The sequence below is a fragment of the Euwallacea similis genome, chromosome 9 (assembly GCF_039881205.1).
Source record: "Euwallacea similis isolate ESF13 chromosome 9, ESF131.1, whole genome shotgun sequence".
NCBI lineage: Eukaryota > Metazoa > Arthropoda > Insecta > Coleoptera > Curculionidae > Euwallacea > Euwallacea similis.
The window spans coordinates 2,907,571-2,921,346 of NC_089617.1; the positions used below are offsets into that span (position 1 = coordinate 2,907,571).

The 13,776-nt window shown below is 34.5% G+C and overlaps 1 protein-coding gene across 4 annotated transcripts in view; it reads right to left on the reverse strand.

Moving 5' to 3' along the window:
* The window catches only part of LOC136411170 (protein doublesex-like), an 87,384-nt gene extending 74,271 nt beyond the window's left edge, over positions 1 to 13,113 (reverse strand). For all 4 annotated transcript variants that reach the window (XR_010752302.1, XR_010752301.1, XM_066393641.1 and 1 more), the window contains exon 1: positions 12,358 to 13,113. Coding sequence is in view for 2 of the 4 variants with exons in the window: in XM_066393641.1 (XP_066249738.1) it covers positions 12,358 to 12,862 (505 nt within the window). In the remaining 2 variants the exon portion in view is untranslated. The remainder of the gene's footprint in view (positions 1 to 12,357) is intronic.
* Positions 13,114 to 13,776: the final 663 nt, after the last annotated feature.

Below are 13,776 nucleotides of genomic sequence, written 5' to 3' on the forward strand. Positions count from 1 at the left end.
AACTAAAAAATTCTCGAAAAATTTACTGTATGTGTAAAAGTGACAAAATTACGCTACTATGAAGATAAAATCCCTTGGCCTGCACGCTTTTTGGACCTAACCCCAGGAGAATTACTTTTTAAAAGTATCCAAAACAATTAATTTCGTAGTATGGAGAAAAGAGTAACGACAACTTCGAGATCATGGTTATAACCCCAAATGACCACCTAGGACACTGCATGAAACTATATTTTGATTTTTGATTTGGTATCTTTCTAAGAGTGTTAAAACATTTACCTGACTAGTACTTTCCTATAGACCTTTTAATACAAATCTGCGTTTAAGCATTCAACTCTGCATTACCATAACCCACGCAGGGTACTATTTTGAGATACTCAAGATTTTAACCACTTACATAAACATTCCAAGAGGTTTCAAAATCAAACCCTTAAATAAATGAGCCCAAGTAAATGACTTAATCAGCCCCTCATTATCGACAGCCCTAGCATGCCGGATACATGGTTTTGCGGTTATGAAGCTATTTTAATTACCTTTAGGAAGTTAATTGTTTTTTTTTTCGCTTGTTATAGCTGTATGTTCAACCAGTTGTGAATTAGTCATCGTCAAGGAGCCCTAAAATGCTCTCATTTATTTAAATTAAAAAATATCTGAAGGGTGGAAAATGTATAACGTTTAATTTTTTCGGCAGGAAGTGGACTAGACATTTGAATTACTGCCAATACGATGATTTCAGAGATTATTATGATTCAGATGTTGATTATCATAAATAATGCTACTTCATATGTGTACGTAGCAAACAATACTACATAGTACCTAAAAGAGAAGGTATAAATGTTAGTAGATGGATTGAAAATGAGACACTTTATTCCGCAGACAGCACTTTTTATTTTCACTTTTCAACAAAATCCGAGAAAAACTCATCTGGAGCCAAGAGGCCCGAACAAAATCATCCTTTTTACTGCCCTTCCCTCTTTTGCCTAGAACCACACTCAGGCCCTTGTTTATGTTAACATCATTAATATCGGATTACACTGGGCCGTCGACCCAGTGTATTAAATCAGAAAAAAAAAGAAATAGGATCGACTTATAATTCTATTGGTAAAATATTTAATTACTCTAACATAAATGATGAAATGAAGGTGTAACTCAATTGAGCAAGTTTTTTAAATTTAATCAGAAAAAAGTGATAATTTGGCGTTATTTAAATTTTTTTAATGATCGAAAAATGCTGTTCATAGAATATGGATGAAAAAAGCGACATTCCATTTTTGTGTTCTGCGGGAGATTATTCTGATGCTCTTACCAAAAAATTTAAACTCAGCTTTATAACAGGAAACTTTGACTAAGCCTTGCTCACATATGTACGTAGAACATTGTAAATCACCCTGTATCTGATTTTTGCGTCCAAATCAGAAATCGCTTTGAGGCTCAGTAAGATCTTCTAAACCTGTCACTTAAAGTCAGCACAAACAGCATTTAAGTAACGTTTTTGTGTTTTCTAGTTACGCATCTTTAGATTTGGAATAATTAGCATTATACAGTTAATTACCAACAGTTTTCACGCTAGTGTAAGAAATTTCTGATCCATGACAAAAGCTTAGACAAATAGTAGCGATGGACTCTTGATGGAACGTATATAATGACCAACCCTTAGCGGTCCCCATTCAAATAATGATACACATGATGGTTTATTAAAAAACCCAACATAAATTTGAATTCGCACGATATTTTAGGGCGTTTTGCTTGTACGGGGCAGTGTATAATACTCATATCATATTTGTCCCGATTCAACAGTTTGAACGCTATCGGATCTTGCTGTAGGAATGGGGTCACCCCGTATATCTTTAGTCCAGGGTATGTCAATATTAATTGCCAATAAAAATTCAAAATAAGACGATTTTAAGAGAGAAGCTTATTTGAATAATGAGTATTGACAAAGACACAGGGCATTTTCAAATGTTTTCCTTTTTTCGTATGTCTCTTCTTATTTTCGAGATTTCAATATATAAGATAAAAGACAAAAACTTATAAGGAAATCATTTGGAGGTCAGACCTCCATTTATCTTGCAGTAATTATTTACGTTACAAGTCCAGCAAGTGACCGCACGAAGTTTTTTAAGCGACAACGACTACTATAACAACACCCAATTAACGCGTAATTTAAATACCTTTTTCCACTACAAGCTTTAAAATATTTCATTAATGGAAATAGGTGTGTTGAATGTCTATGAATGAAATACGGTTGCTCGCCTTTTTCCGAGACTTGCTCCTATAACAATTGCATGACACATATGTGGGTCATTATTTACCCAGCGAGCTACCACGGTACTTGGGTTTGTCCCGATTTATACCGTAAGTTTTTCAGGTCATACTAATAACTGCAACACTTAAAGAATTGATTTTTGTAGTTTATGTGGGAATGTTAATTTTAGTTTTCTTCAAATTGTGAGTAAGAGTTTTAGCAAAACTATATAAGTCTTCTCGAAATACAAGAAGTCTCGAGCCATGAGCTATAGCCTCGCATCTTAGAATACGGCATTGGTAATGTAGGTAGGTGTTAGATTTCTGGTAAAAAATCAATCGTGTCCAAAATTCAACAGTCTTTATGTCTTTTTCTAATTTACTAACTGGAAGAGTCAAGTTTATTAAATTTATGACTCTCTATTGTACAGAAAGAAGTGTAAAACGATCTTTTCTATTACTTTTGACCACTCGAAAATACATCTTTTCCTTATGTGAAAACCAGATGGCCGAGGTGACTAATCAAAGGGCGCTTGCAATATTGGTCCCTAATTATAGAGTGATGGCAAACTTACTAATATTTTGTATAGTTAGTTCTTAACGAGCTTTTAGAGCGAAAACACGAGCGTGCCTTCTGGCTGCAATTAATAAAAGCAGAATTGAAGTATCTTGTGAGATTATTTCTAAACCTCATATCCAATAGTAGGTATGGGGAGGAGGTTGATGGTAACGAGAATATAGATGCGGATTATGTCGAATTTTAGGCCAAATCGCCAACTTTTTTTTAATTAGAACGGGTCCTCAATGTAGGGTAGCAAAAGTGCCACGGAAGCTACGTTCTACATAGACCTCCCATTTTCAAAAATATTGCAACTTTCTTTGGTATAGGGTAAAGTATAGACACATCAGGAATGGTCCTCATTTTTCGGAGCCTATTTCTCAAAGTCATATCCCTGTAATTTGTGATATTACAAATTTGTCGAGATCTTAGTTTCTGAGGTAGGGACATCGACTTTAGTAATATGTTGTAAAATGTTTATATACGTTACGAGGAATTGCATAATTCATCGCATCGGCATGTTCCAACGACAGCATTTATAACTACAGCTTGAGTGCGGTGATTTAATAAATGTTCGCACTCACTTTTATTAAAATACAAGAATTCCATTATTGGATATCTTGTGAAGACAGCAGATTTCTTCAGCAAATTTCATTTTGTTGCTTTCGGAATTATATTTTCATTTATTCCAATTATTGACTGACTTTGAATAATGTGCCCTCAAAGAGGATTGTTGTAGTGTTTTGAATTTTCTGATGTAGTAGTCATATTATTAAAACCGCACGTTTTACAACCAGGGGGCGTCGTTATATTTTTACGGCCCGTCGCTCGAGGCAACGGACCATAAAGTTACAATAACGTCCGTCGTTCTCGACAGCGAGCCGTCAAGAAATAATAACGGCTGCTAATTTTTTAATTAGCTTTAACCAAATAATTAAGTATAATGTTATTCTACTTGCCTTTAACTAATTAAAGGCAACCAGATTTCAAAAATATCAATTGTGCGTAAAAAGTTGTATCTTCAACAGGCCGAAAGGATGATTACACCATTCATTGAATAAATTTCGCGTAATCTTCTTTTTTTAGTCCTCTACACGTAAATAACTATTAAGTATAAATTCTGTGATTTTTCTCGTAAAAACTCCAGTGCAACTTTTTCAGCCTGCTTCCGCATTTCAGCGTGGCGCATAATTTATTGTCTCGTAAATTTTTTGAACACATAATTAAGGATTTACGATAAGCCACAAATTTTTATTTAAAATAAAAGGAACAATAAGTGCTTTGATTTGCAAAAATTAAATTATTTGCATCCATGGCAATCGGCTGTGTCACTGTTCATTTAAATTCACAGATGTTTTATTTATCGATCACCATGAGTACCTATGCACGTTTTATATTGATAGAATTTCATTGTATTTTTAAAACAGTGTATTGCTAAAAATGGTTTAAAAATGCTATGGCGAAGCGCTATTTTTTATATTTTACATAAAAAATTGTGCTACAGCGGGGTCTTCCACGACACCTCAAAAAGGCTACTGATTGTCAATTTTAACACTAAAAATCGAAGTTTTGAGCATAAAATGAAAAAGCATATACGTCCCCTGCCGCTGGTTCTTTACGTCATCAATCCCACACCATACTATGGGAGTATTTCCACATTGTTCAATTGATCTACAACGTGCGCTCCATACTTCTCCATAGAAGAATAGAAGACGAGATTGTATACGTCACGATCCTTATGCGATGAGATCGATTTTGTATACGGTGCACCAAAAACTAGAATTTTCTCGTATTTTTTTATACCTTCGACAACAGACAAATTGACTAATGCAATGTTTCAAATTATCTTTAGGTTAAAATAAGTCCTTCCTCTGGTCACATTAAGGGGAAATGGCATCAGGAAACTCGACGCGCGTTTACTTCCCAACACGATTTATTGTCAAAAATTGCATGAGAAATTTGATCAACAAACCGAATACGAAGATAAACTCGTGTCAAGTTCGTTGGTGCAAGTGAATATAAGAGAAAATTTTTATTTAAACCAAAGTAGCTGTGCAATTTTTAAACGATAGATCACTCATAAAGGCCTGCTAATGTTGTTTTGCAACAATATTACAGTAACAGGTAGATAGTGTAATATTCGATTTACCGGCCGTAAATCAATAAATTGAGGAAATAGATCTTCTCGCACAGTACCAAATAGAGCATTATTGCCCTTCGCTAATAACTATCGACAACTTTATTCTTGTTTTTCTCAAATACCTCGGAAGTGGCTTTGTTATTACCGCCTTTTTACTTTTTTTTGTTACGGTTATTATAACATCGTAGCAATAAATGTAAGGGTAAATTTTTCGATTTTCTTACTGCTTACGTTGCTTCTGGGGTCATAACTGCTACGCAATTAGAAATCGGGTTAAACCGTATGGAAAAATGCGAGAAAAGAAAACTTTCAAAGTTTGGGGCGGTAAAATACAACGGCGCCTGAACTGCGTCTTGCCAATAATGTTGTTTTACAAAGTCTTACATTTTACAAAGATTAACATATCCTAAACGGATGTTAATTAAATAATAAAGCAATATCACTAAATAGTGATTAATAAAATCAAGAATTCACCATGACCTTTTGCCCGACCTTTTATTTTTCAAAACTGAAAATATGTAGGCGCGTAAAAAATTCAGACATCCATATTTATTTTGGTCATTGAGCATATCATCGAAGAGGCAAACATAATTATTTATCATCTTGGCGATAATATTAAAGCATTTGCTTCTAAACCATTGAATGAAAACACTGGGAACATATTCTTATTGAGAATATAAAAATCAGTTCTTGCACATTCCATCTAAAATTATTACATCTATCTCACTTCAACTGTTCATGTGCAAAGCAATATTATTTATATTTACAACTTGTAAATGCTGTTTAACTTTGAGTGCAATTGCACAGAGATGCTATTTCAGTGAACCGGGAGATAAAAGAAATAAAGTTTAAGATTAAATACTAATTTTACCTCGAACTTTACTTTTTATTGTGTTTATACTGCATGTCTCAGATTTTATGTGACAGCAAATCTCGTATAAGAAGTCTAAGACAAATCGTTTAAATATAAAAGTTATGAGATGGAGGCAGAAACTGGACATAATTTAAAACATACGGCATGGATCAAAAAACGCATTATTTCGACTTTTTTTATCTAATCTCCCAGTCATGTGATCAACAATCGTAACTTCCAAAGGGTTTCAGTGGTGGCAAGTGACCTTTGCATACTTATTTTTTTAGTTTTTAAAGATATATCAGAATTCAAAATTTTTGTCACACCCGTCAAATATTTGACGATGAGCAGAATTGGTGATTCGGTGATGAGCAAATCTCAGATTCGGGACTCCCATTCGCCTTGAAAGGTGTGAAAGCCACTATGCGATAGGCCAAACAGTTCTGAAGTTACGATTGTTGTAAAAGTGCAAAAAGTGCCATATTTTGAACGTCAATATCTCAAAAACAGTTCAAATTCGGAACACGAATACACGCGACACGTTACATGAAATGTTATTAGAATTTGAAGGCAGATCCAAATATGTGAAAATATACAAAAAGTAAAATCCTAAGGTATTTTTTGAGCAATTCCGTAAAATTAAAATTACGTTACTGTCCCATAAAATCTGGGACAGTTGTGAGTTTGAACATTTGTTGTAATTTTGTTACTACTTGTTAATTTAAAAAAATGCATTTTTACTGAGTTCATCTGAATATTGTATAAAAATTATATAAAAAATTACAGAGTGACATTTTTTCTGCAAAAAACAAGCGACTTGCTCGCTGGGTACGCCCCTGGAAATTCTGGATCAAATGTAATTGGTCCAGTGTATGTCTGATCTGAATTGTTTTAATAAACGGCAAAAAAAAATTAAAATCAGCTAAAACGTTTTTAAGCTATTAATAACAAACTCAATTAAAAAAAAAACCTTAACATCCTGTATCTCGGAAACGAAGTACTTTCGGAGACATGTTTATATGAACTTTTTTTCACATTTTACTGAGCGGAATCTCCACTAGACTTTTGTCTCTTCAACTCTGAAACACCCTGTATATCGTACTCTTATATACTATTATTAAATTTGACCTAATGATACATTTAATTAGATGCACGCAGGAGGAACTATGTGGCTAAAAAGTTGCATAATTTGTATATTAACTATTAAGCTTATACTCGTGAAAAAAAGAAAATATACCGCATTAACTGGGTATTAGCATAATGTTTTCTCCACTTAATTTAATCAATTTATTATATTTTTTACTGTAATGCTTATTAAATTAAATGTAATTTGGTTTTATATATATAACTTTGACCAAATAAACAAATAATTATTATCTATCAGAATTCGCAGCTTGCTCGCCAGCTGCTCTTCCGCCAAAAAATGGACAATAGCCAAATCTACCAGATGAGATTATTTTTCCCTGAGGAACTTGAGGAATGACCTCATTTTGCTGACCTTACGAATGATATGAACCGCCCGATGTTCTGTTTCCGTAATATCTTTAATTCAGTTCTTAATATTTATTTATTCTCTCCGCATTTCTTGCGAACATTTTGATCTGATGGGGCCTCTACATCGACTAAATGAGCGGTCTTCGATGTTTTCTCCTACAATACGATGACGGTTCTGCAGAATTCCTAGATCATAATATAATTTTTGCTGTTCTACATTAACAATTCTGGTAAACAAAAATAATATTGTTAATTATCGGAACGAAGGTTATATTTAAGTGCTAATGCTTGATGAATCGCTTTTGCTACTGAATGGTGCCTGTTAGCCTAGATGCCACTTTCCGCAAATTTACAACCAGATGTTACATGTTCTACGATTTCTGAGAATAAACGGCATTTTCCATATTTATCGTCCTTGGAATTGGGATCCTTTAATACACATATTTTTTATAGTTATAAGTTGCTACAACTTGATTTCTGTTCATTCCAAATATAAAATCCTCTCTATCAGGATTCTCCTGCTCAACTCATCAGTAAAAATTTTTATGTCCTTAATTTATCTATTTGGTCTTGGTTTACGACCTTATATATGTGTCTGCCTTCTATGCAGCTGCGTCGCCTCCCATTCTATTTTCGTTATATCTGGCCTATTTTCCTGTGGTACCTGTGGTACATTTCGGATAGAGTTAGTGGAGTACAGTCGTTATCTAAGGTATACATTTTACCTTTATTAAAAAATCTCTCATGGACTTTATTGGTTAGTTGTGGAGTTCATACCGTTGAATACATGATTTGGGATGTAATTTTATTTGCTTAATCAATGCTACTGGTTGCTAAACCAATGTTTGTCAAGCCTGCGGTAAACCCCTTCGCTACTCCAACTACTAATCAACTTTCATTAGTTTAATGGTTTTAAATATTAATTTGAAGCGGCTCATGTATTTCCTTATAAGATCTTACTTCATTGTTCTGTGATCTAATTTTATCCTTTGGACTAATCCCATAACATTTAGACTCTCGGATCTCTTGATTCGATCTGATGCGGTGTTCTTGTGTTCACTTGCTTTTGTGGACACACATGGTCTTACATTTGTTCATTCTAAATTCTTTTGGTGTACCAGATTAAATTTTACGCAATTTTCAATAATTTTTTGATTACGCTTTAGACGATCCATAGAGTTTATCATCCATATACATGAGACGGTTATTGCATGTAACGATGTTTCAACTTTTATTTTATATCTATCTTGCACGCGATTTAGAGCTCTAGAGAGCGGATTTAATGATATACCACAGTGCACTCGGCTTCACCCTGAAATGTCCCTCTGTTAGCATTAATTGGTTCTCTTTCTGTAACACCTTTACTGGCTTTAAGGTACTCCATTTCATTCACTGTTAATGAGGGGAAGTTCCGTGTATAAGGATGTATATTATAAATGGCTAATACCTTCTTCAGCCAGCTATGGAAGATCATGTTGAATGCTTTCTGATAATTAACATAAGGGACATGAATGCTTTGCTTCTTTAAATGCATATTTTTGATTATTATCGCAACCATGGTAAATTGTTCTTTACATCCTTGGCTTGTCTTCCTACACCTCTTTTATTCTTCGATCAGCACTGGTTATGCTAGATAGTTAGACATAATATTATCGTTAATGATCTTAATAATGTTCAATACTTGTTGATTAAATATTAAATTTGGTAGGTGCGGTCTACCTAGACGATAAGTTTCTTTCCAGTTATTAATCTGTTTTTCCCCCCCTTTGCTATCTCAGTGATGATTTGTGTTCCATCACATTTTACTGTGCGATGGTGTCGATGGTTAAGGACGCAATGGCATGAAAAGTTGCATATTCCAAAATCATTTGTCTTGAAGCTTCCACTGTAACCCTATTTTCTGTGGTTTTGCCTGGAAATTGACCATCGCTGATAGCTTCTTTGCAACTTCGTTTTAACATCTTTAATTTCAGGCTGTATCACTCTGTTTCACTTTGTGGTCATTATTTTTTGGTGTATTAGTTGTTGTGCAGAAGCTCTCTCGTTAAGCCCGTCTTGATAACTAAAGATCATGTCTATAACCCATTAAGATCGTTTCTAGCTTTGGGTTCCAGTTCATTTCTTTTATCCATGAGATGAGAGGCATAGTCGATTGAGATCTGTTTTGGTGATTACTGTTTGATTCAGAAAAACAACTCCAGTAGGTTTCTACGCATCTAGTGGTGTCGTTATCATTAGTCGGACTTCATCATCACTCATGTTTCCATCACCTTAGTGTTACTAGTAAAATCCTAGTGAAATTCTAGTCATAAACTCTCTTCTGACATAAGAAATTGAAACGAATCTGATTCAAGATCGCCTAGGGGTACTAAATGAACATTATTCGAGTGATCGGACTTTGATATTCATGGCAGAGGATGATCGCTAAAGTTGATATTGTGAATTTTCGGCAATAGCTCTGAAGTGACACCGAACAGCATATATAGGCGGAGTGATCCCGGTGTTAGATGTGACTTTTTTAACAGCAGGAACCCCCATGTTCGGCCTTCAACTTCTACTGTTACTTACGCTATCACTCTCACCAGTGGCTCCAAGAGCGCCCTGGCAATGGCATCACATCATAATGAATCTTCATGTTCATGGATCAGCAAAGCAACGACAAAATCAGGCCAAGAAGGCCCAACCAAAATCGTACAGATCTCCAACGAAAAACCAATAAAGCGGGAAGCTCCCAAGCTCTCGCTCGAGAGTATGCAAGGTGTTCGTGACTTGAAATGAAATATACATATAAGAAAGATAAGTCAAGTTTAATTGATAAACTAATGTCCGTAAATCTTTAAACGTTAAAATACAGGGTGTTAAAGAGTTTCAAAATCTTACATCTCAGAAATTAAAAAAATTTAATTCCGAAATTTTGAGGGCTAGATTATTAATTAAGAAACCGGTATTTCTTTCCATGAATTATTACCCATACGATTGACCTATACACTACTCTTCTCTAACAATACCTCTTAACACAAAAAAATCCCTGGGGTAGAGATTGCATTGTCTCAACAGCAATTGACTTGTCATGTATTTAAAATAATTTGAATTTTATTTTTAAAAAATACTGTACCACAGTAGAAAAATTTAAGAGAGATTTTTTATTTCAAAGTCACCAGTTATTTCGAGATTAATTTTTGTTTTGAGGAGACCCCGTAACGAACAATTTTTAAAATAAAATTTTGACTGCAAAAAGTGTCTGCAAAAATTTAATAGAAATCGGAGAAGCAGCTGTGGAGATTTTATTAGATTTCCTATTATTTTTTTATTTTGACACCCTGTAACTCAAAAATTACGAATTTGCAGACAGTACACGTTATTAATCAGACTAGATTTATTTTTAGTCACCTATCAGCAATTTCAGTTGAGCACCTTAATTTATAAACACCAGGTAAAGTCTGAAATTTTTAAGAACATCATTAATCATCGCTTTATCTCATAGTTAAATGGGAATATTATAACTTCATGGTGTGATAATATAAATATTTGTTTCATAATATAACAATTTGTTTTCATAAAAAATATATTCAGAGAACACAAGGACAGGGACTATTTACTCTAAAGGTAAAATTACAACGGTCGTTTATCGATTATATATTTATATTTGTTTCCAAACTGAAGTGGGTGGTAAATCAACGAAAATTAGTGCATTTTTATTATTAAACTATATTGTCCCAAAATTCGTAATTTTCGAGATATAGGGTGCCAAAAGTTTTATTTAAAAAAAATGAAAAAATCTATAAAATTGTTTATAGGGTTTTTATGAAATTTTATGAATATTTATTCAAATCAGAAAATATACATAAATATAGCAAAGTGTTTCTTCAATACGCAGCAACAATAACAATACCCCTATCGATTGATAAAAAAATTACTTTTTAATGACACAAAACAAGTTGTAAAGTATCACTTTTAACGCCCAGGCTGTAAAGTAACCGTTTTACTGTCTAGGTATTAAAAAGTTTTTCAATCACTGCGAATTTGATAGATAAACGGCAATAAAATTATTTAGTGCCTAGGCGGTAAAAATAAGCAGTAAAAACATATGCGAAAATATGCGAATTTAATTTAAAACCCATTTTAATTGGTACCACTTGGGGAAAAAGTTACTCGTTTTACTCAGCTTCGACTCGGCAATGAATGTCGCTGCGGCAGTAAATATGCTACTTTTCCAACTTCTGAAACAAATAACTATTTGCAAATAGTAGTAATTTTTTTAAAACAAGATTTTAATAATCTGTCGTGCGATCTATTAAATTTAGAAAGTATGTAAAATAATTTTCTGTAATTAATTTTAATAGTTTAATGTTTTCTTCGCTCAAATTATTTTTAATAGACATAACAGGAGTAAAATTTGCATTTTTTAAAATGAAAATTGAAGTAAATTCGCAAACTAAAAAGAAGGTACCTACATTTACTCCATTAATTCTTTTGAACCTCATTCTTATGTTGACTCCACTTCATTAATTTCGCAGCATCGAATATTCACTATTCAACTGGATAACGCAACTCTTGTAGATTCTTGGTAGATTTTTTTCTTAGATTTAAAAATTAAGTTAAAATACTGTAGATACAAGGAGCAAGGCAGGAAAAAAAATTATGATCGACATAAAAATTTCGTCAAAATTTTACTAAAATTTGTAGTCAAGTAAAAAAATTGTAGTACCTTCAATGGAGCAAGCTCTATGAAAAAATGTAATGAGCATATAAATATATAGGTCAGTTCAAGTTATTCAAAGAAAAAAATTAATAAGAATTAACAGATTATTTAAGATAAAAGGTCCACAAATTCCAAACAATATTATTTCGATGGTAGTACCTCAAATTCAACCAATGAAAAGTTCTATTATGCATAATGCAATAAAGTAGATACATATCTCAGCAGGTACATTCGCTATCACATAATCTGAAATATTTAATTTCTTATGTTTAATAATACTCATCCTGGGTACCATCTCTCCGTGAACGTCCAGGCTCAAACTTCACTTGAGAGTTAAACGAGGGACATGGGGTAGTCTAATAACTCACCTCTATAATCATATGAGATAACTTCGTTACTCCCGATTCCCATAGGCATGGAGGTGCTGGTTGCCGGTGCAGCCAGTACCGGGGAAGCCCTCCGACTGGGCGGCATGGGCGGATTCGAACATTGCGACGAGGCGGATGAATCACAGTCCAAACTGACAGGTTGCATGGGACTTGGAGTCTTCTGCGGTACGGACAACAAGTTCATATCCCGAGACACTTCCAAATTTCCGTTCTTTAACATGGCCTCGTCTTGGGCCTGAGCCCTCCTAAGGGCAGTTTGCATGGCCATAACCCTCTGCCTCTCCGAGGTTAATTGACACTTTTGACACTTGCACGAGCGGTACATGCAGTACCGCTTATGGCCTTTGAGGGCGATCTTTTTGCGGTGGTTCCGGCACCGGGCGCAATTGGGAGGCGTCCGCGGGGCGGATGAAGACGTACTGGAAGTTTTCTGGGTGGTACCAATCTCCATTTTGGTTTCGTAATCTTGAGAATCCGAGGGCATGGCACTGGAATTCACTGAGTTCACACCACTAGGGAAAGAGGAACGCACCGAGTAAAGAATCCGGAGATGGTACGACTAAGCGTCCGACCGGTACGATTCGCGAATTCCCCAACTGGCAATCCGTCACTGCGAAGTCAGGACGAAGTATAAGAAGAGAAATGCATTGAAAATGCAGCGGCAGCGAGCCCGACGGGGACGAATTTACGACTTTAAACGTGGTGGGGACTTGCATGTGCGGACTGCAATTTGAAGCCGCGTTTTATGTGGTAATAACATCGGGAACTGAGTTTTGATGGCAGGTACGACAGGACCGGATTTCGATTTTTAAGTTCTCTAGCAAGTTCTCGAGTAATTATCTCGGTCTTAATCGTATGAGAGATTGTACGTATATCGATTTAAGTAACGCGCATAGAGAGGGTGTTACTCAATCGTACGAGTACTTTTGAGTAAAAGTTGAAATGCCTCAGATCTGTTGTTCAGGACGGCCCTTACAAAGGGATGAACATAAATTTCCCATTGAGGTAGCTCTAGAACAGCATATAAATTATTATACATTCATATATCGGACAGAAATCATCAGATTCAATATTTGATACCCTTGTCGTACAAGGACATCCAATTACTTACGAGTCTCACTCTCTCTTTTTTACTAGTTGAAAGAAGCGTTGTAAAGTAAAATTTTATCAAGGATTTGAATTTCTCTATGTGGTAACATGGAAATATTTTTAACTGTTGGATCGACTCTGTCGAATAGTTTTCAATAATAGATAAGTATTTATTATTTACCCCAAATGTGGAGACGTTATCGAATGTCGAAAATTCAAACGGCACTCCTTCACTAACCACAACTTTCCTATTTGCTATTTAAAAACTTTAATCTCCTTCTATAGTAAAATTTGGCCAGAAATTTGAAA